The sequence below is a fragment of the Anoplopoma fimbria genome, chromosome 15 (genome assembly GCF_027596085.1).
Source record: "Anoplopoma fimbria isolate UVic2021 breed Golden Eagle Sablefish chromosome 15, Afim_UVic_2022, whole genome shotgun sequence".
Taxonomy (NCBI): domain Eukaryota; kingdom Metazoa; phylum Chordata; class Actinopteri; order Perciformes; family Anoplopomatidae; genus Anoplopoma; species Anoplopoma fimbria.
The window spans coordinates 15,988,574-16,010,700 of record NC_072463.1 but is presented as its reverse complement, the minus strand read 5'-3'; the positions used below and the strand labels follow the sequence as shown (position 1 = coordinate 16,010,700).

The following is a 22,127-nucleotide window of genomic DNA, read 5'->3' as shown; positions in this document are numbered from 1 at the left end:
TCATAACAGTTAAAAACTCCTTGAGGTAACTTTTAGTTTCCAGTAACTTTCTTGTGCTTTGACCCGAGAATCATGAATGTACAAACATACACACTTTACACTTTCTCATAGCCCACACACAGGGCATTAAGCTAAAGTAATAATAAAACATCATGTCAAATTACTAGCAAGACAAGAACATCTGTACTGATAATAGCTCCCTGCAGACTTTTTATGAGCTCTTTCATTATGTTGAATTCATTATCACAGTAGTCTAACAGCTGATTATCACATATCATGAGCCTGATCCCTGTACATGACAGAATATGAATCATGTCGTTCTGTTCAAACAGACTTACTTTACATTACGAGCTGAGCATCTTATGACTCATTATACAGAGGTGTGATACAGCCAGTGAGTCATTTCTACATAGAAAAGAAGTTCAGCATTGACATTTTTCTTTTGTAGAAGGTGTTTTTTTAACGTCACCGGTGTCCCTTGATTGAACGGATTCAAAAATCAAATAAAGGTGAACAATATTCACCAATAATACAAACAAGGAATACCGCAATGCTGTGAGGAAAAAAAAAATGTAGGAATACCTTTTGGTGTGAGCGTCGTGCAGCTCCAGAAAATGCCTCTGGACTTCACATTTGGCTGGATGGTCGGCGGCCAGGGCAATGTCTGCCGTGATGAGGTTCAGGTTGACTGAACCCGCCTCCAGCCAGACAGAGCGTCGCAGCAGGGTGGTCTGCCCGAGACCCAACGGCTGACCAGGACCTTGACCCTGTCCGGACGGCTGCAGCCTGGTCGCCTCGCTGTGCTGCTGCTGTTCTATGTACTGCCGGATGTTTACGTCTTGCACCACAGCGCTGATGCCTTCCCCCACCGCCTGGTTGTGCAGGTTGCAGTTGGCTACGCGGATGATGGCCGTCTGGGGAGGTAAAAAAAAAAAAAAAAAAAAGATACACAGTTAAAATCTAACAGCTCATGACATGGATTTAAATGAGTTCAAATTTCATAAATAAATATATTTTCCTGAAATAAAATCCATAAAATGATTGGCGCTAATTACCTTGATGCTGGCAGCGCAGCCATGCTCCACAACGAAGAGGTCAACTCCATCCATGGCCAGTCGGGTCATGGTGTACTTCAGCTCCTCTGATGTGCGACAGTGACCTGGCAGGCAGCTCAGCTGGAAAAACAACCACCATTTAGTAGCAGAAACTTTTCAATGGCTGCAAGGGTAGCCATCTTTAATTTAGTCTAGCTGTGCATTCCATACAGCTACATGGCCAGAAGCCGCAGCTGCTCTGTTGTCAGAAACTAACGAGGGCTCTCAGGCAGAGTTTTTAAAAATATCCTTGTTAGTATTCGCAAACAAACAAGACATTTTGTGAAACAGGCTTGTTTTTCTCTCAAAGTTACTTCATACATCACGGTGTTGTGGCTGTAAGCCATGTACGGTGGCTGTGAGTACATCAATAGCTGTGCTGTGAAAGGCGGTTTTCTCCAGCTGTCTATAAAAAAGTGGGCTTTCTGAGTCATGCATCATTAGACAAAGCTTCACAGCGGTCTCCATTTATTATCTGATGTCAGTTGGACATTTCCCTTCACACCGGACAGTTCTGACCAACATTCAAATATCACAAAAAAAGCCATAATGAGCGGATTTGGTAGCTTCCATCGTGAGATTCACAATCACGCACGCACACGCACACACAGACACACAGACAGACAGACAGACAGACAGACAGACAGACAGACAGACAGACAGACAGACAGACAGACAGACAGACAGGGCTTCTTACTAGTTCAAACCAGTGCTAGAGTGCTCGAGCAGATGAAGAGGAAATGTGAGAAATGAGGCTCAGGCTGTGCAGCATTTTGTCGTATACTGCCTGTTGTTACCTTGGCATCGCAGATGCGTCGGTCGACGCCATGCTGGCAAATGACAGAGGGCTTGGGTTGTTCCAGCTGGAACTCTCGGGACACGCCGTGGAAAAGGAAAGTCTCCCCCCACTCTATCATACTGGCCACCTAATAATCACAGGCGCACACAGGCCCGTTAGTACTTCAAAAACAATCGATAAATTCATGGACTGCTGGGGTAAATGCACAAACAAGAGTAGAATAAATACAGTCATTGTGGGGGCGGACAAAGCACAAGGAAAACCTTACAACAGAATACAATCAAACATAACACCCGCCACAAGCTAGAACATGTAAAAATGATGACTTGTCCTGTCTCAACAAAAACTGAACGTTATAAATGCACAATAGTTGGCTCGTATTATATTGTACAGGTCGTTTATACAAGCAAGCGTTTTTGAAATGTACTTTACCACAGTCACACACACTCCCACTCAGCTGACCTGAAGATCCATGATGTAATCATAATCTTCAGGCTGCACACATTTATCCCCTCCACATTCTAAATCGCTCCTTTACGTAAGCTAAACAAACACACAGACACACACACACACACACACAGACACACAGACACACAGACACACAGACACACCTGTGGAACTGTGACCCTGCCGGTGAGCCCTCCAGCCTGCATGTCGATGAGCCAGGCGTACTCCAGCGTGTCGGTGCCCAGCGTGAGGCCCTGAGCCGAGAACATGGCGTGGGCCCTCATCTGGAGACCGGACAGGCTCAGGTGGCCATCCCTCAGAACCCCGTCCGCCGTGGGACGCTGTGGGGGCGAAAAAGAACGGATGCACACACACACACAAATATTTTTTGTCTTATATCACCAGCTTGTGTAATCTTCTGCTTTAGTAAAAAATCAGTCGCTAATATCCCTGTTCATGCCAGAAATGTATAAAAAATGAGCTTGTTATCTCAGTAGAGGAGAGAGATGAAGGATACACATTCTTTGTCAGGGATTAAGGAAAGATATTCACTCTGAGCAGCAAATAGGATCCGATTTATGGCTAAAGCTTAACAATTCTGTGCGGTTATACAATATGCAGGTGCTTATGCAAAGATGTGGCTGGTGAAAAGCATGTTTCTCTCTATGCAATCTTTATTCATGGTATTTTCTAAGGACTGAGTCACCCCATTAGTTGTCAGATTAAAGATTAGTTGTTTGTGTAATAATTGTTTTTACCAACGAGAGGTGTACGGAAGCCCTGAAAGGCATTGAGGAAAAAAAATCCTGGTAATCCATTTTTCAAGTATGATCGAAATTGTTCTTGTTAAAAACATGTGGTTAAAAGGTTTTGCTAGGATAGTTTTTCTAAAGGTACTTTCTGTTCCATGTTCTCAACAAGAATAAATGCATTCATGTTCGTTTTTTTCCAGTTGGATTTTAATTTCTCCACTATAAACAAAAGGTGCATACATCTGTGTATTAGCAAGTCTTATAAATCAAAACTGAAGTGGAAGAAAACATGAGTGAGTTAATTAAGCTATTTAAAACACAGGGTTGTAGTGCAAATCAGCCTCTTGTGGCTGAAATTAGTATTACAACAATGAAAAATTGAAAATGACTGACAAACAAATGTAATAGCTAATAACTTTTTTCTCACGTGTTCACAGTCATGATCACAGGAGAGAAAACTATTTAGATTAGACTGAAAAAAAAAAATGTTCTCTCAGGGCTTCCATAAAGTAGCGACATAGTTAAAGCTAATTTATTTTCTAAAGCATTTCCCACAGACAATAAATAAATATAGATGCTGACTTCACTTTATGGAGCCAAAATAAGCAGCACATCACATCAGACACACGTGCAGCTGTGTTTCTGACCTGGTAGTTGTCACTGATGAAGATGTGAATGGGAGACAGGAGCAGCTGAAGCATCGTCTCCTTGTAACCCTTTTTCATCTCAAAACACAGACGCTCCAAGAAGCCGGATGGACCTTCGGGACCCTCGCTGCTGCAGTGCTGGAGGAGCCGAGAAAGCGAGAAAATATGAGGAGTCATGCATCAACTTGTTTTTGTATACATAAATGCACACAAACATAAAAAGGCATGGCTGGCGGGTTTGAATCAAAAAAAGAATTCCTTGCAAGCCATAAAACAAATGACGGTAAATAAAGTGGACTAAAAGTATTTTTACACACTCCCCTTGAATGTTCACAATGTCTCATACATTTCATTTTCAAAAGGCACTCCTCTTTTATATATTATTTAAATCTGTTTCTATATATGAAAAATTCTATTATACAGATACATTTTTTTGTCTCTACTGCTACATTCCTATTATATTAGTGCACAATGTATTGACGTGATATTTTTAGTGTCATAATATTTCATCGTATCCCATTTCTTCTCACCTACACTGATCACTCTCATGCTTTTTTTATTTATTTTTTTAAAAAGGAAATCCAAAAAATAAAAGTGAACTATTGGCGATCATTGGTTTTACCATTGGCAGTCGGCCGTGGACTTTGTAGAGGTTGATGAGCACGGTGATGTCCCAGGGGCGCAGGTCCAGGGGATGGAGGTTTGATCTTTCCCTCTGCTCGCTGTCCTCCATTCCCAGAGGAGACCAGCCGAGGCCGGAGGAGGTGGCGGTGGACAGCACAGGGCTGGATACTGCCTCCTCAAAGTCTGTGTACATGTCGTCCTCACCGAAATAGTTTTCCTGCGGGACCAAAAAAGAAATTACAGCTAAGACGGCCTTATTCTTCATTGCACCAATTCTTGCCTGGTTCACCATTATCCAAAATCTACATGGAGCATCCACAGTTTTTCATTGACCTTCTGATTACATTAAGTGCAAAACAACGACACACAAGGAAAGAATAAAATCCAGAAATCTGTTATTGGAGACTAACAGGAAGATTCCCTACCTTGATGGAGATCAGCGCTCGGAGCAAAGGCCCATAGAGGATGATTTGAGAATCGGGGGACATTTCCATCTCCACGTGAAGTCTGTCGGGGGGGAGCTCCGAGGGGTCCGCGGGCATCCTGCTGTGGGCAGCTGAGGCTGAGGTGGAGGTGAAGCGTGGTTGGGCGTTGTGGTGCACCCCGCTGTGCTCTGGGGGACGCAGCGCCGACAGCATGGATTCTTCCATCTCAGACACTTCAGACGCAAAATCACAGGCGAGTTAGACAACACTATTTAAAACAGCTCGGTACAGACATAAGTAAGGAGGACTGAGCAAAGATTTAAAAGGATTGCTACAATTTCTTAGTCATTCTATCACGGCTGGCTTTAGAACCAACAGCAAAGAACTGATACTAAAGCAGTGAGCTTACGCGACTGTTTGAGCTGCTCATCGGCCTTCTGGGGATAAATGGGGTGCCAAGTGTAGTCAATGATGAGCAAGAAGTTGGGTACGCTCCAGCAATCCACCCAGCCAGCTCTGATACAAGGAGAAGAAAAAAAAAAGACACACTTAGAGTTTATCATCGTTTCAAGAGGATTTTCCGGTACATCGTTCGCTTTATGGACCGTTCAATCCGAGGACCTACAGTAAGGGGCAAGAGACAGCAAATGGGTCGCGCCTGATTTCTCTGCAGCGCCGAGGGCACTGGTCCGGACAGAATTTGATCGTTACCTCCCAGGGGGGGGGGAGTGGGTCTCTCGCAGTGCTACATCAGTACAGTCTGGGTCGGGGCGATGCATTATAAATTATCTGAATGTTGTCTTATTGTGTGCAGAGTGAACGATGCATGTGCTACTACTACTAAAGGTTCTCCAGCATCGTCGTGAACTTTCCCTGACCCTGAAACAGACCCTGCTTTGCAACATTCTCCAAAAGGGATGCAGACCAAGAGGTATAAAAAAACAAGAATACACAATAAAGGGTTTATAAGGAAATAAAAAATGTTGTGACAAGCACTTAGAAAAAAGTTTCTACCTTTTATCTTCATCTCAAAAACCGCTATTAAACAGGCTATTGTATGTTATTTGAAAAACCAAGCGAGGCAGCAACTATTAAACCAAGAAAAGCCTAAAAAGTGAAGGTTAGTGGTACATTTACTTTAAATCACCACCTACTACCTAGGATTGATGTGAGTCAGTGTGTTACAATGATGAGTCATCCACCACTTTGCTAACACACTCGCTTCTTTTTCTTTTCTTTTTTTTGCCCACAACTAGAGAGAAATACCTCCCAGGTTTAACTCACTCTGCGTGGGTGATGTTCCTCCAGCGGGACTTGGTGGCTTTGGGAGGGGGAGCGCTTTGGTTTTCCCCCGGCATGAACATGTCTGGGGGCAGCTTGACGTTCTGGTACTCTTTGGCCAGGGTGAGGAGGGGGTCGCGGCTCGGGTGGCACTCTGGCAGGGACAGTCGCATGTCTGTATCCTCCGCCTGAAGGAGGACGAAGCACACACACATGTATACGTGCATTCACCCACACATATTCATAGTCGGTGTCAAAGTATTTACATCTACGGGCGCATTGCAATACAAAAGCATCTAAACAAGTACATGAAGCCATATATCTGTAGAAACATTTTCTAGACGGATAAAAAAAAAAAAAAAGTCTTTACAATGACACTCAAATAACAAATCATATCCACTTAAAGCATGGCTCACCTTCAAGCTGAAGCGGGTATTGCAGGTGGTGGGAACAAACTCGTTGAAAGGCAAAGTGAAGTCTATATTGAGCGTTTCGCCACATGCTGCAAGGTACACTATAGGAGATCAATAATGCAATTGATTAGTCTGCCCTGCCCTGGGATTAAGTATGAGTATATACTGTATGTACAATATATCATGACTTAATAGAGTCAAAGTATCCTGTCACGGATATTTGATTCCAGTGCTCAAGAGGCATTAGGTGATCGATTGCTTTCATGACTGGATTATTCTTTTTTTAATTATTTAGCATTAGTGCTAGAAGATATGGAACAGGAAGTCTATTTGTTCCACTGCAAAACTAAAAAGACTACTGAATCACCCGATTATTTTATCATAGAGGATTTTACACATGAAAGTATTTTTTCATGTATTTTTAGTTGGGGGGGGGGGGACAAAAATTGTGTACCCAACTTAAAAAAAAAGGTTTTTTAAAAACAATGAATTTGTGTAGAATTCTACTGTGTTTCAGAAAAGAAAAAAGAAAAATACAAAGTAATGTGTTTGATTTGTGTCTGTTATTTTGCCTCTTTTTTTATATGCCTTCATTTATCATCACAGAAATATCTGTACATTTGTGGTCTGATGTGTTGCAAATTGTTACAGAAATCTGGTGCAGATACTAAGAGCTTTAAAAAGAAAATGAAGCACCTGACTGAAAAAAGAATCTCAACTGCTTTAACAGGGAACGCATTACTGTCTTACTTACTGTACCTTTAATTTGCATAAAGTTCTTATTTGGCATCAAAAATATCAAATAGAGAAAATATATTAAATACTTAAAACATCTAGTCATAATATATACACTTAAAAATATGAATCTACAACTGTTAAAACATTGAATTCAGCTCAAACAGTTGAGGCTTCAGTTAGACTATTTGATAGATGCAAGGGGCTTCTAAGACCACCTTTCTTACCATTCTCCTGCTGCTTGGTGGAACAGTCGACCCAGTTGTGCTGATTTGCCGCCCAGATCATCTCGAACTGGTGGAAAAGGACCTTGAACTTCCAGGAGTAGGGCACAAAGGAGTAGATGTCTGGGGCGCTGTCACTCGCCCAGTCCTGGATCAAATCTAAAAAGAACAGAAGGAACCGTGATGAAGTGGGGGAAAAAACTGGACCTGTTCGTTTCATACATTTCACTAGAAAAATGCCAAGAGCTCATTTTTTAAGTCTGTTTACTGGAGGACTCACCGGTGAAGAAGTTTTTCTGGGCGTAGATGAAGTGGTAGGTGGCCTTGTACACCTCAATCTCACACTGCCAAGACTGAGGCATGTTCCACACCCGAGGGTAGCTGGCTATCACATGAAACTGAAATATAAAAAGGGAGAGGCAGAACACGATTTCACTTCTGGCGGAGCACTTACTATGTATATGCACGTTCGAAATTGCATCTGCAAATTTCCCAAATTTCCCCATGCATCTTAAGTAGGAGAAATAACAATGTTTCACATTTTTTTTAAACAAAAACTCGACGGCAAAGCTCCTCGTATAACTTCCTGCTACTTACAGCCAGCATCTCAGCCTCCAGAAGAGTCCTGTACTGCATGCTGCTGGTGGTGTCCACGTGCAGCAGCTGGCCTTTAATGGTAGGAGAGTAGCCTGAGGGCAGAGGAGAGGGACAGACAGGCAGGGCCATCAATTCTCAAAACCCAGAGCTGGGGCAAAGCGCTTGCAAATAATGTAATTTACCGGCAAAACTTGAACAGCTACTTATGGTAACTACATTTCTGGAGACAGAGGAGGGCTTTGACTGATGACTCGCGATAAATTATAAAACGTTCCTCATATCTCAAAGCATTGAGAATGTCACTGTTCCCTGGGGTCAGTTGTTTTATTCTGGATACAGTTCTGTCTGTCTGTCTGTCAGTCTGTGTGTCCTCTGCATATCTCGAGTACCATTAATCTGATCGACTTCACACTTTGGTCCTCAGCTATACACACACAAAGGATGTGCAGTGTCGAAGCTGGTGCAATTTGGACATGGTGCACGCTCAATATGAATGAACTTTGAATAAAGCAGGGGCATGCACCTCTACAGGCTGAGTCAAGCTGATCGAACTGCTTTATACTTCTCCTAGGTAGTCTTGGCTATATTTTTGAAAATAAAACCTTTTTGTATCAATTTACACAAGTACAGAGACTTTGGTAACACACTCAGAGTTCTTAGTTCTAATTCCTTGTGCAAAATAGTTCAGCAATGACTTAACAGACCTTGGTAACAGAGGTTGGTATTGCGTTTTGTTAAAATGAATTTCACTTGTGAGCAAACGGTTGCTTATTTATCAAGAGGTCACGAAGAAACATCATTATTCATTTGGTGTCGAGTTTGTTGAGGCAAATATCTGGCTCTTTAACTGCTAAATGCTCCACTATGTTTGCCAGCTTGTATGAGTATTGACAGGCAACCAAATCAGTCAAATTTAGGGCGGGACAGCTAAACAATGAGCCAATTTATACTGAAAAAGAACTGTTATGATTAATCTCAATGGAAGTAAATAAGTGAAATAACTTTTTGACATCCTAAAGTATGAGTTCATCCTGACATTTGATAAAGCTGCTCATCATGGCTGTAGTTCAGCCATTAGTCAGTGAAATAGATGATAACCAGAAGATGGGGAAACTGTTGACGTACGCATTTATAGGAACAAGATTTGCCTTTAAGCCAGAGGGACGTCTGCTGTGGCGACTGATCCGAGTGCTGCCATGTTCTTGTCTTATTTTTGCTTTAAACGCTGACTTACCATTCTCTCCTACAGTCATGGGGATGTTGACTTCCAGGTAAGAGCCTGCGCCTACATTCACATGGATGGCGTTGGTTTCCTAGTAACAGGGATGAATACAGAGCATGGGGAGGGGAGAGAGTAAACAGAGCAGTCACATACGCTGTCAAATTATCAGTGAGGGGGCCTTAAGAATAAAAGAAAGTCCTCAAATCTGACCTAAATATGTTCAAAAAAAAAGAGGTATTAGCTTGACAATCTCTCCCTGTCTCTTTGATATTTTCATTCAACAGGCATTTATGTTGATGTTTAGTACGCACTTCACACGCTTAGCTTCATGAAAATCCCTGCACTGCTCCAGGATGAAAATTTGAAAAAGCATAAAACATGAACCGATATCGATAGCAAAAACACGATGAGGCATGAAGATAAAGATAAGTGGAGCAGCAGGGAGAGGAAGAAAGATCACAGAGGTTGGCAAGAAAGTAATAAAAAAAAAAGATATAGAGAGAAGAAAGAGTCACCCTGTTTTTGGTAAAAAGCAGATCGATGGTGGCGTCAGCGATGATGTTCATGCGTAGCTCGAAGGCCTGGATCTGCCTGGGTTTTCCTGGCTCTGCAACCTCTGTGACTTTCATGGCCTGGTAGTCAGCGGGCAGGAAGAACTTCCACAGACAGTCCCTGAGGAAATTAAGAGTTTGGGTAAAATACAAGTCCATATCTGAGAAGCCCAACTCTGAAGCCTTGAGTTATACCTGACCAGAACAGCACTCTTCTTACATCCATTTAACATCTGTATTCTTATGCTGTTCAAGTACATGCAAAAGACATAAGAACAGTTCTATGTTTCCCGACTTAATTCCATTTACAAATTGTGCCACACTGAAGGTAAATTGGCTTGAGTTTAACTGCCATGGTCCGTCCTCCAGAAGCTTACAGGAGAGCTTCTGTAAAAGTGCAGTTTTGTGCCGATTTGTGTCTCAATTCTTGCAACGATGTTAACCACATTCAAACCATTTCTCACCGCATGCCACGTTTTATGTAGTTTTCAAGAGTTACAACAGATTTCATCTTGAAATTCTTTAATAGAACAGAGTGGTTTTGTGCGTGATCATCACTCACCTCTGACGATCTGCCCAGGGGCCGTAGTTGAAGTCGGTTCCTTTTCCGCAGACGATGTCCAGACCCCAGCATGGAGGCAGGTCCTGAAGCTTATCGCCCTCGCTGCATGTCTCTGCCTCCTCACCAGCCTCCTGCTCCTCGGGCACCAGACCTGCTCACACACACACACACACACACACACACACACACACACACACACACACACACACACACACACACACACACTTTAGAAAGCCTTAAACTACTCTGGGCAACAAATACTGTAATAAACACAAAGCTGTACAAAACAGAAGCAATCTCGAAACTACTTTACTTTGACTCATTACTCATCTAGCCAACGTCCATTGGTCGTGCTCATATTTTTCTGCTAGTGCTGAAGTGCAGAGGGTTGTTTGATAAAAGGGCTGCACGATATTGGAAAAAACTGACATTGCAGTATTTTTTTTCTTTCTGTGATATACATTGCAGTATGACAAAATACAGGAATATTCACCAGTTGATGAAACAGTACCTGTTTTAATAGAAAAAATGTAGTAAGTTTTAAAGTTAAATGCATCAATCTGGTGCCCCTTGAAAGCAAAACCTATGAAGATCTTTGTGCTCTAGTAAACAATTTAACATATTGGCTACAATGTCGATGCTGACATGAAACATATCGTGCAGCCCTATTTGATAGTAAAACACAGTATGTCCTGATTAGAAACAATTCTAAAAAGCTATCTCAACAAAACAATAATTTCTCAGGAGGATTTTTTGGGTATTGTGGCAGCACTGCAGATGTTTGGGGTTTTATATTTTTTCGATTTTGTGTGTGTGCATTCATGAGCATACCGGGTTCGTCCTGGTAATAGTAGATGTCAACGTCGTTGGACTGCATGACCACAAAGCCTTCACCCATCAGTCTGGGAGGTCTAGAGGAGAAATCCACAAGGTCAGAGTTTAGAAGGCAGAGTACAGATTATACGCAGAGGTTATGAAGAGTTACCAGTAGGGTTCCAGCAGGTTAGTAGACAACTGAAAAGGTACCAGAGCATAAATTAAATATTCAGTCTGCATTGAAGCCCCATTCTGGCATGAAAACACTCTTTCACCTTTATAAATGTGGCCTTCCTCTTATATAGTTTTTGCTTCATCCCACTGGACATTCCAGTAAAGTGTAAAGACGGGTCAAGGACTGTCGGAATGGATCCTCAATCACAGAGGGGAAATGGAATTTTACATGCTGTGTCATTCAGCTGAAGTGCAGATAATGGTTTTGTGGTATCCTTGCTTTTAAAAGTAGAACATTAAAACTGCCAGGTAAAAAGAGAGGGGGGGGTGACTCATTCAAACATTCTGCCAACATTTTTTCGTGTTAAAATTGTCAATCGCCCAATTCAGATATATACATCCTTATCTTTATTCAATATCCAATAGGCTGAAGCTCCTGTACAAACTAAAAGCAGAGTCATCCATTTAATGTAGTAAATGTACGTGAATGTTTTTAAATGTATTCAAATAAAACTATTATTTGCAATTACCACCTAACAAATGTGGCGACAAAAGCTCACTTTGATTTTCATTTTGTTAAAATAAACAAAGAAATATAGAGTGAGTCCTCTGCCTGTGTTTAAGATTCACACCATACATTACATATTGCAGGATAAATAGGAAGAAACAGAGAGAGCATTTCACAGAAATGTCCATTTCAAACTTTACAATGATATGAATCTAAAGTAGTAGCGCACCTTTAAAAAAAACATAGAGGCAGTTGCTGTACCAAAAGAAGGCAGCAATAAAAACATAAATAAAGGTCCGCACACTGCCGCTCCCTTAAGTGTGATTTATTAAATTGCACTGAAGGGAGCTACAGACTACGGACCTCTATTTATATTTTCAAGCTTTATAATGATCTCATTTTTTATGGTCATTATGGTACTCTTCAAAAATGAGTGGCAAAGGATATTTCATCATTATTCTTCCGGCAATAATTCTAAACAGTTTTAGTACTGACAACGACATGAGTTGAAAAATGATGTGTACAAGTTTCAGAAATAGTTTTGGAATAAATAAATAAATAAATACCAAATTTGCTTCATTATTAATTTCCTTCTGGTATAGCTTCTATATGAATGTAACCAGTGACCCCTCTGGATCTGCCAGCCTTTGCAAATGAGTTAATCTGCAGCTCAATTAAACGCTTCATCAGTAAGTGACTTGGACTTACTCGTCATTCTGCATGCCAAGGTAGCGCGGACTGGGAACCAGCATGACGCGCACGTTCTCCAGCGAGCCTTTGACGATGTGCATGAACTGGTCCAGGTGGCTGGATGGCGGCTTGGTGGCGTACGTCAGGAAGGCATCCTCGAAGTTCACGCACAAAGTCTGGGGCAGGTAGTGGTTCCCAAACGCCAAGCGACCCTACCGGAGAGAAAAGACGCATACGGTGAAGGGACCAGGCCTGAACACTTGTTTTTTTTTTTCCTCAACAATGCTCTTCAGCCGTTTCTAAAAAGGAACTTACGGTGCTGATGTTAACCTTGATGACAGGAATGAGGGAGCGCCAAGATGACGTGTGGTCTGGACTCTCTGCTTTGATGTTCACGCTACAAAGGGATCGAGAAGACATTCAGTCTTAGAGCCGTTTAATGGTGCTACATTTCCAGTCAGCCCTATTTGTTTGGCCTTCAGTGGGAAAAGACGACAGCTCTCCTCTGTGCAGACACTCTAAATGCATTTGGTCATAACAGACAGAGAAGGGAGCACATTTGTTCAGCCTTTTTTTTTTTTCTTTTTTCCAGACTGCTTGTCATCAAATCTCCTATCAAGAATCATCTCTGATGGGTATTTTGTTGATTCCTGTTTTTTTGCTGTTTTATTTACCACATAAATTTGTGCATTGTTACTAACACTAAAACTAGGTGATTTACCCAATGACATTTGTAAAACATTCTAGTCCAACTTAAGACAAGCACAGAAGCAAAATTATGAAAGTTCTCAGCTCTCAAGAGCTTGTATTTATCTTAATATATCTTTATTACTTCTATTTGAGCTTTTAAAAAGATGTTGAAGTTTCATTTCCTCTAAAACAACCCTAACAATTGAACAGACGGATACAGTGTTTGATGAGCCATTGGTTTTACTTCTCGAGTGTCTTGTTTCGATCCTCTTGTCCCTTCTCATCATCTTTCTTGGGTGTTATGAGCGTGGGGTCCAGTCCGAAGGTCTCCTGCAGTCGGGCGTAGAGGTCGGTGCGGTTGTAGACGTGAAACTCGAAGCCGTTGACCGTCACGTAAAGCCGGGTCTCTGCCTTGGGGTCTAGAGACAAGAGACAAGAGAGCAAACTCATGATGAGGTCTCCTTCCACGTGGTGGTTCATGCAAAGTGGGAGGTCAAATATAGAGTTTTACAATATTATGTTATAATATATTATTATTATTATTATTATTATTATAGGGCTGATAAATGAATTCAACAATTAAATGATGCATTTAAGGCTTACTTTCTCTTTAGCTAAGGGACTTACTTAAGGGTGTTTCACAGAGGGCCTTAAAAGGTTTCCTTAGTTAAAGACAATCTTTATTTATTTACTGTATTGAAAGAGATATTATAGCAGTATATTACTGAGTGGAAAGATCCCATTGTATAAACCCATAGAGTGACCATTAATTGCAAAGCTCCTCTTTCCATCACTCCGTCTGCTCGAGTCACAGGTAATTGAGTTTTGTTTTTTTCATTGCTTTGGCTAAGAAGGTCTTTTGTGGAACTAACTTTAAGGGATTCCTTAAGTATTGGACCAAGATAAGAAGAAAACCTTAAATACTTAAGTGGAAATTTGACGAAAGCCTTAAGGTGAAGACTTAAGGGTGTTTTGTGCAACAACAAAAAAATTGTTTTAGGAAAATCTTAACATAAGGTGATTTGTGCAGCTGGCTCCCAGGCTAATGACAATCTCTTAACGTAAGCTCCCCCGTCAACAACTCTACTCACCATGTTGTTTCTGTTTTGGGTTATACATCTTCCACCAGCGAAATATGAGGAAGCCATCCTGTATCCTGTTACAAAAAAAGAAAAGCATTCAGTAAGCAAGCGATAGATAAGGTTCTAGAGTGACAGAGCAGAAGCAAAGGATGCAGCACGGGCCAGGTTACCTGATTGACATGTCCTGGTCGATGTAGTAGACGTCTCTGAACATGACTTTCCCCGACAGCACGGAGAAGGAGAAGGAGCCTACGGAGCGTTCAGACACATTTTGTTTTACAGTCACAAAACAAGTGAAGGTATCATATTTATATTAACAAGAACAGTGCGGTAGAGTTATATTAAGTTATATGAATGCAATTTCAAAAAGCAAGTTTAAAGATGTTTAGATTTGATCACAGTGGTGTCAATTAAAAAGTAATGAAAAGTATTCTTCAAATAATTAGGAAAGTAAACAAAAGATGTAATTAGATGGTTGTGTGAGCCTTGGTTTAAAAAGAAAAAAAGAAGAAGTCTGGGAGTTGGTGAGATATTTAATCACTTTGTCTCTTCTCATTAAGAAATAAAAAACGCTTAATTAGGATCTAATTGTATAACAAGTAGGTCAGAGTCGTCAATGAGTAAGAAAACCGAACATGGTTTTCCATCACCACTGTTTGGCTCAGTTACTGCACGCTGAGAGAGGGAGGGAGAGAGAGAGAGAGAGAGAGAGAGGAGAGAGGAGAGAGAGAGAGAGAGAGAGAGAGAGAGAGAGAGAGAGAGAGAGAGAGAGAGAGAGAGAGAGAGAGAGAGAGAGAATCATCCAAGCTGACACTTCCACATGTTTGTGGACTTAATTAAGTTACTTTTTCCTCCGACTGTCTGAAGAGCAGATGTGTAAATCCTCTCACTAGGAAACCCGTTTTGGTCAGTGCCTCGCTGTCAATCTATGCAGGAGTTATTTTTACTCAACTCAGGCCTGGCAATGACAACACACACCTTCAGACAAGTTCAAACCTGCTCATCACATAACAAACTGTGTGTGGACCTAATAGCTGTTTGTTGAGAAGGTTTTGTTTGTGTTGTTGTGTTACTTTGGTGCTTTAAAAGGTTTAGTTCGGATAAAATTGCCCGTTTGTCATTTGAGTCTTGTGGCTTTGAAGATTCAGCATAGATGGATATAACGGCTTCAGTTTCCAGTGCAGTGCAAACATTCAAAATTTAGCGTATACTTAAGCTATTATGATTTTTTTTTTAAAGGTGGCTAAAATATATGTCTTGCTGCTGCCCCCGTCTACAGCTTTGCTACGATGATGGTGCTCCTGCCTGCTTCTCCAAACTGACGGCTGCCACCGTCATCTGCTGTTGGTAATACACTGACTATGGATTGGAGTACGGAAATAGATGAGCTGGCACACGGTTGACTGCTCACTTTGTAGCAACACGTGTTGGCAAAGAGACTGAACCATGATATCCTGATTAAATTACATTTGAATGCTGCTTTTGTTATCCTTTTAGCACTTGATATTTACTCATAGCCAGTTAGCTACAGGTCTCTGTCAACACACTCTGATACAATGTTCAACACAAACACGTCTCATTAGACAATCAGCATCACTGCTCTGACTTGCTTTTTTGGTTAATTTTGGGATTGTAAAGTATTAAGTGTTGTACTGCAGAACAGATGATCTCTCCAGGTGTACTCTTTAGTAAAGACATTGATGTTTTTGGAAGAAACTAATGACTCGCTGAAATATAATGAACTATGGCCTCGAGGTGCTTTTATAAATTAGGTTCTGTGTCATTGATGTAGAGGAATTCAATCAGGTGTTGGTCGCATTTTGCCGTTCTGGCTCTATGAAGATAATCAGTGAGAGGAGCCGGCTCATCATGAAATATTCAGCAGACTGAGTTAACGCCGTAAACTGAACGCTATGGCAGCGTTCCTCCTCCCTATTCATCACTGTGTGACGGAGCTCCGGATGAACACACCGATATGAATGTAGCCATCCTTGTAGAGTCTGTTGATGATGAGGGTGAGGATGAGGCCAATGTTGCGGGAGTTGTAATAAGTTAAATAGATGATCCATCCACAGGACAGAATGGTGGCTGAAAGACAAAAACATGGTCCACTTTGTTAATACAAGAAATATTACAAACAATAAGAAATACAACATTTTTGCTGTATTTCTTATCGTGACGGGTTTCTAGCGATGTGTTTTCTTGAGAATTCATGTGACTTGAATTCTCAAGAAAACGTTCCAATGATCTGTATATTTTTCTCCACATTGCAGATACAGAGCACTTACCAACGAGGAGCCAGATGAAGTTCGAATTGTGCTTGGTAAGAAAGTCATCCAGGTCCACGAAGCTGGGGAAAGTGCTTTCATTGCTTTTGGGAGCATGCCCATCCATGGCTACAGGCTCTCAGTCCGATACCTAAAACTAAAACAGTGAAATGTCAGGTAACTTCCACGGCACAGGAACAAAAGAGTAAAAAAAGGCCAACAAAATAAAAAAAGGAGGACATTACTAAGCCCCACAGCAAAGACAGAGAAATGTAATTTAAAGATTTTTAATGCAAGCATTGGTACTGAGTTCATTTCCCAGGAAGAGGTTAGCAGACTGTTCTAGCTGTTCTATTATTTGTCATTATATCCACATTACTCATCATCATCCAGCAAAAATCTCATTGTGTAAATATTTTGTGATAACCCTACAAAATCGAAATATCTCTTTTTCTCCATATTGCCCAGGGGGTATATCTTTTTTTATTTTTTTTAAATCATTTGACATAACATATTTAGAAATAAAGTCTAACTTATCTTAGCAATCAACTGTGTCGTACGGTTTTGGAATCGTTTAAGAATTGAAATCATTTGTATAGTACCCAACATCCATAAGCGCTAAGCTCGCATAGTGTTGCTGTGTGTAACACCACTCGTGATCATAATTAGCGATGTGTGCACCTACTTTGTATGTCATGAGGACATCGGCTGTGTTTGGTGACGTGGACTTTGCTTTTACAGGGAGGATTACTTTATTTTGTTTATGTGTAGCAGGGGGCTGTTGGAAGGGTGTTGCACATTAAGGGTGTTGTGTGTGTGTGTGTGTGTGTGTGTGTGTGTGTGTGTGTGTGTGTGTGTGTGTGTGTGTGTGTGTGTGTGTGTGAGTGAGAGTCTCTCTCTCACACACACACACAAACACACACACACACACACAAATCCTCATCTAATCCATCTTAAATGAGGTTGGCTGTAAAACCCCTGAGATGTAACCAAACCCTGCACTCTCCCTTACAGAAAGAGACGTTTCTAGATTAGCCTTTCTGACAGATATTTCAAAGACACAATATATAATTATCTGTTCAATTTGTCATTTTGTAACTTAACAGAGTCTCTATATCATGCATGTACTTGACATCAGCAACCTGTCAGATGCTAATCCAAATCAGGCTGTTGGGTTTATTTATTATGTACAACTAGGCAGGAGGCAATTGCAGTGTTTGTATGATTTTTTTGGGAATCACAAGTGCAAATACCTCAACTAAATGTAACCTCATACATGTATCTGTTTACATGTATCTGTGTCGCAATACAGGTATTTCTGTAAGGCAGCTCATACCTGTCATCCCAGAATAATCAGTGATGTCTGTGACTCATCACAGGCACCTGTTTTCAGTTTTGGTTTACCGGTGACTTAAGCACAGCGAGGAGGGTAAATACATCAGCTAAAGAAACTACGTATCCATTTTTTAGTTAGCCAACACAGCTAATCCCAAACTTGTTCATGGTATGCACTCTCCAAACGGATACTGTCAACATCAGACGAAACACACCCCACCAACAGTCCACCTAAAGGCTGACGGTTTGGGGGGGATATACCAGATATATCATCATTGCAGATAATGACAAGGAAACATACATACAGCCACTGTCAGATTACTGACACTTCTTATTGACATACAGTACCAGTGAAAAGTTTGGACACACCTTCTCATTCAATGGTTTTTCTTTACTTTTTTCTACATTGTAGATTAATACTGAAGACATCCAAACTATGAAGGAACACATATGGAATTATGTGGTAAACAAACAAATGCTCAACAAACCAGAATATGTTTTATATTTTAGATTCTTCAAAGTAGTTGAATGAGAAGGTGTGAACAAACTTTTGACTGGTACTGTATATATTATCATTTGTGCAGTGGAATCTGGTGACCACTGCACAAGCCTTGTTGAACACAAAACATCTGACAGAAACACAAAGTGCAGATGAACCCACGCCTTGTAGAAGAGGACCTGAGACCTTTATTATACATTTAATAATAATTACTACACAGGACAATCCACAACATTAAGTGTAGATGCTGTTGCTAGTCTCTGAGACAATGATAACAACGTCCCTCGCCTGCCTTTGGGTTTGTTTACATGCTTGGACTCAGGTGTAGTCCTGATCCCAGAGCCACACACCTAAAGCTAGCTGGCTGGCTAACAATACCTTCAGCACGAGCAACCCCAAAGACCTGTCCCCTCACGTGCTCCTTGTATCGTGAACACAAGCGTCCAGTGCAGCCGGACAGCTCGTCGGCTAATGACGTGTTAGCCTGTGGGTTATGCAGGTGTGAAGCTAGCCGCTACACATCATAGCGTTAGCACTGAGGCTAGCTAGCAGGCTAGTGACAGCAGGCCGCACCCTTTACACTTCTGCTTTCTTCAAACCCTGAAAACAAGTCACGCGGTGTCGGTGAAATACCTGAACGTCCTCGACAGAACACGTGGTTTCATCTTTGCTCCAGTTGTCCAGGAGTTGCTGTCCCTTTCGTCGTGTCAGACATGGGCATTGCTAGCATCCTCTGGTGGATATTTACCTGGCAGGCGGCCAGTGAACATCTCTTCCGGTATTCTGCCGAGAGCGGCCGCAGAATTGACCAATAGGAAAGGGTGGCAAGTTAGAGACGGGCCAATCAGAGGGCATCGCGAGCGAGGCCACACCCACACACGGTGTGACAGACAGATCTATCGACCTATCAGCGTCGATGTTTTTATAGTAGAGGGATATGAGCGGTGCTGTGTTGTTGCTGTACAGGTTTGTTGAAACCATTGCAGGGTCAAGGAAACGAAAGTTTTTCAGATTATAATAACCAAAAATATTAATATAGTAACAAAAAAAAAAAAAAAACATTATGACAATTAAATAAAAGAATACACATAAATATATTTCAAAACAGTGAACAGAGCAAAGAAATGAAAGTGGTTTATCACCGTGATATTTCATAGTGTTGAGCTAAAAGCATTACGTAAAGAGATTCCCTTTCAATATTCAGTGTGGACTATATAGTGAAAATAGTGAATATAATAATAATAATAATAATAATAATAATAATAATAATAATAATAATAATAATAATAATAATAATATAATAATAATAATTCACTATTATATATTATATATCTGAATATAGTAATTCACTATATAGTGGTCGGGGGCTTCATGTTTCAAAGAGTCATACCAGTCAAACGTTTGGACACACCTTCTCATTCAACTACTTGAAGAATCTAAAATATAAAACATATTCTGGTTTGTTGAGCATTTGTTTGTTTACCACATAATTCCATATGTGTTCCTTCATAGTTTGGATGTCTTCAGTATTAATCTACAATGTAGAAAAAAATAAAAATAAAGAAAAACAGCTCGTTGGCTAATGACGTGTTAGCCTGTGGGTTATGCAGGTGTGAAGAAAAACCATTGAATGAGAAGTTGTGTCCAAACTCCCCTTATATAGCCTATCCTGTGCAGTTTATACATGGTATTTATTGGTATATTAGGGTTTTTTCCTGCCATCATCTTGAAATAGAGAGTGTAATGTGTAGGCTGGTAGACAGACAAAATCAGCACTTTAAATTCAGCCTGTTACACATTTTATTGTTGTAGATATTTTGTTTACATCTTAATTTTAGTTTTCAATTTCCATTAGACTAACCTTGTTTCTCAGGAAAGGTGAAGTATTTGATTAAAAAAAATTATCACATTCACTTAAAAAAATTCCTGCCACCTGAATATTTGTGCGTATTGGCTTTTAAAAAAAGTCCCAAAATACCTTGACAATAGTCTTTGGTTAGATGCATGCAATGAGTAGTATTCCACATGAGTGAAACTATTTTCTTAGATGCTGATGTTTTTCTTAGTGTTTCTTAGTTTAGCTCGTTAGCATGCAAACATCTGCTGATACCTACACATATAAGTTAAGGCTGATGTAAGTGTTGGACAATGAAAATTCTGAACTGATCATAGCACTAGATGAAAAGTCAGAGAATGAAACAAATTCAAATTAAACCCGACAGGGGTAAGAATGTCTGTGCCGAATTTCACAGCAATCTTGTCCAACGGTTTTTGAGAAATTTCACATTAAAAACCACAAATATCAACCTCATGGTGGAGCTACAAGAAAATTTGAGGGATCACTAGGGTCGTGAAGATTCATCCTCTGGGAACCATGATGTTCAAAGTGTTCTGCAAATCCATTCAGTAGATGATGAGACATTTCACAAGATAAGTGATAACTTTGACTTGCTGGTGGTGCAAGAAGAAAAGTCATCAAGTCAATAGGATGCATCCTCTGTGGACCATGAATGTTCAAAATGTTCTGCCAAGCAATATAGTAGATGTTGAGATTTTTCACAAGATAATTGAGAACTTCGACCTGCTGGTTGTGCAAAAGGGAAAAGTCACCAAAGTCAGTAGGATTCATCCTGTTGGGACCATGATTGTATGTGCAAAATGTCTTGGCAATCCATTTAATAGTTGAGATACTGATGTGATGGATCGACCGACCGACCAACATTGACATGCCTTGTGCCAATTAAATGTTTTCACAACATGGGAGTTATTTTTGAAGCTCTGCTTTGTTTATCCATTTGAACCATTCCTACAATCAAATTCACCTATGCAATAATAGATTCTGCGAATATTTAGTTGTTTCCATCAGTGGTACTTTTAAAATGCTCATCGTAACACAAATTAGTTAATAAAGTGATTTGAATATCAAAGTAGCTGAAAACTTTTAACTTCTGACCCTGGAGCCAAAATGAAAAAAAAATAAATGAGGCAGTATTGACTTACTGTTCTATTCTCATCCGATCTCCCTTCACTCAAAACAAACTTGTGTCAAAGCACCAGAAACAGTTACGGTTACAACATCAACTTCTGTTTTATCTCTAAGAATTGCCAGTGCTCTGGGGTACTATTTAATGTAAGAGCCTGTTGTCATGCCCTCCTCCAGTCACAGCAACAAAGCTTCCCCAAAGAACACGTAGGAGTCGTTTTACTGAAAAGGTGCCAAACATCCGGCTGAAAGCTTTTCCCTGCCAATCAATTCTTCCCCTCAAGACCGACCTATTTTGGCAGTGACTTTAAAAGAAACCATATCTCACATGAATTCTTTTTCCTGTTTTTTTTTAAATAAATTGCTGAAGGAGGTCCCTATACAGGCATCTTATTAGTAATTAACAGCTCCTTCACTTTTGGCTCATTCCCCTCCTGTTTTAAATATGCAACAGTTCAAGGTCCTCTGGAGGACACCTAATTATACTTTTCCAGCTTGAGGCACTTATAGATAGACTAAGATCTTGAAGCTGCCTTTATTTCATCCAGTGATTTAGAGAAAGCAGCTTCCTCACAGGTTTCATTTATGGATAGCCACATCTCAGAGAAAGTGCGGTCTGGTTGTGAAGGACTCCACAGATCATGAACTGCCTCAGTTTGTTCCACATCACCAATAAATCCACTGTTAACTATACTCTTACAGCTCCCAGC

General features: G+C 40.7%; 1 protein-coding gene across 1 annotated transcript in view; it reads right to left on the bottom strand.

Moving 5' to 3' along the window:
• Window positions 1-19,181, bottom strand: part of kiaa1109 (KIAA1109 ortholog) — a 74,100-nt gene extending 54,919 nt beyond the window's left edge. Inside the window, 25 exon segments of the mRNA XM_054614637.1 lie at window positions 583-914; window positions 1,056-1,175; window positions 1,892-2,020; window positions 2,505-2,681; window positions 3,740-3,877; window positions 4,362-4,580; window positions 4,789-5,021; window positions 5,198-5,304; window positions 6,073-6,257; window positions 6,486-6,583; window positions 7,445-7,600; window positions 7,722-7,839; window positions 8,039-8,130; window positions 9,273-9,351; window positions 9,776-9,932; window positions 10,374-10,524; window positions 11,205-11,284; window positions 12,580-12,773; window positions 12,877-12,958; window positions 13,496-13,670; window positions 14,343-14,407; window positions 14,504-14,582; window positions 16,305-16,421; window positions 16,622-16,757; window positions 19,068-19,181. Of these exon segments, the coding sequence (XP_054470612.1) occupies window positions 583-914; window positions 1,056-1,175; window positions 1,892-2,020; window positions 2,505-2,681; window positions 3,740-3,877; window positions 4,362-4,580; window positions 4,789-5,021; window positions 5,198-5,304; window positions 6,073-6,257; window positions 6,486-6,583; window positions 7,445-7,600; window positions 7,722-7,839; window positions 8,039-8,130; window positions 9,273-9,351; window positions 9,776-9,932; window positions 10,374-10,524; window positions 11,205-11,284; window positions 12,580-12,773; window positions 12,877-12,958; window positions 13,496-13,670; window positions 14,343-14,407; window positions 14,504-14,582; window positions 16,305-16,421; window positions 16,622-16,727 (3,389 nt within the window). The 5' untranslated portion in view covers window positions 16,728-16,757; window positions 19,068-19,181.
• Window positions 19,182-22,127: the final 2,946 nt, after the last annotated feature.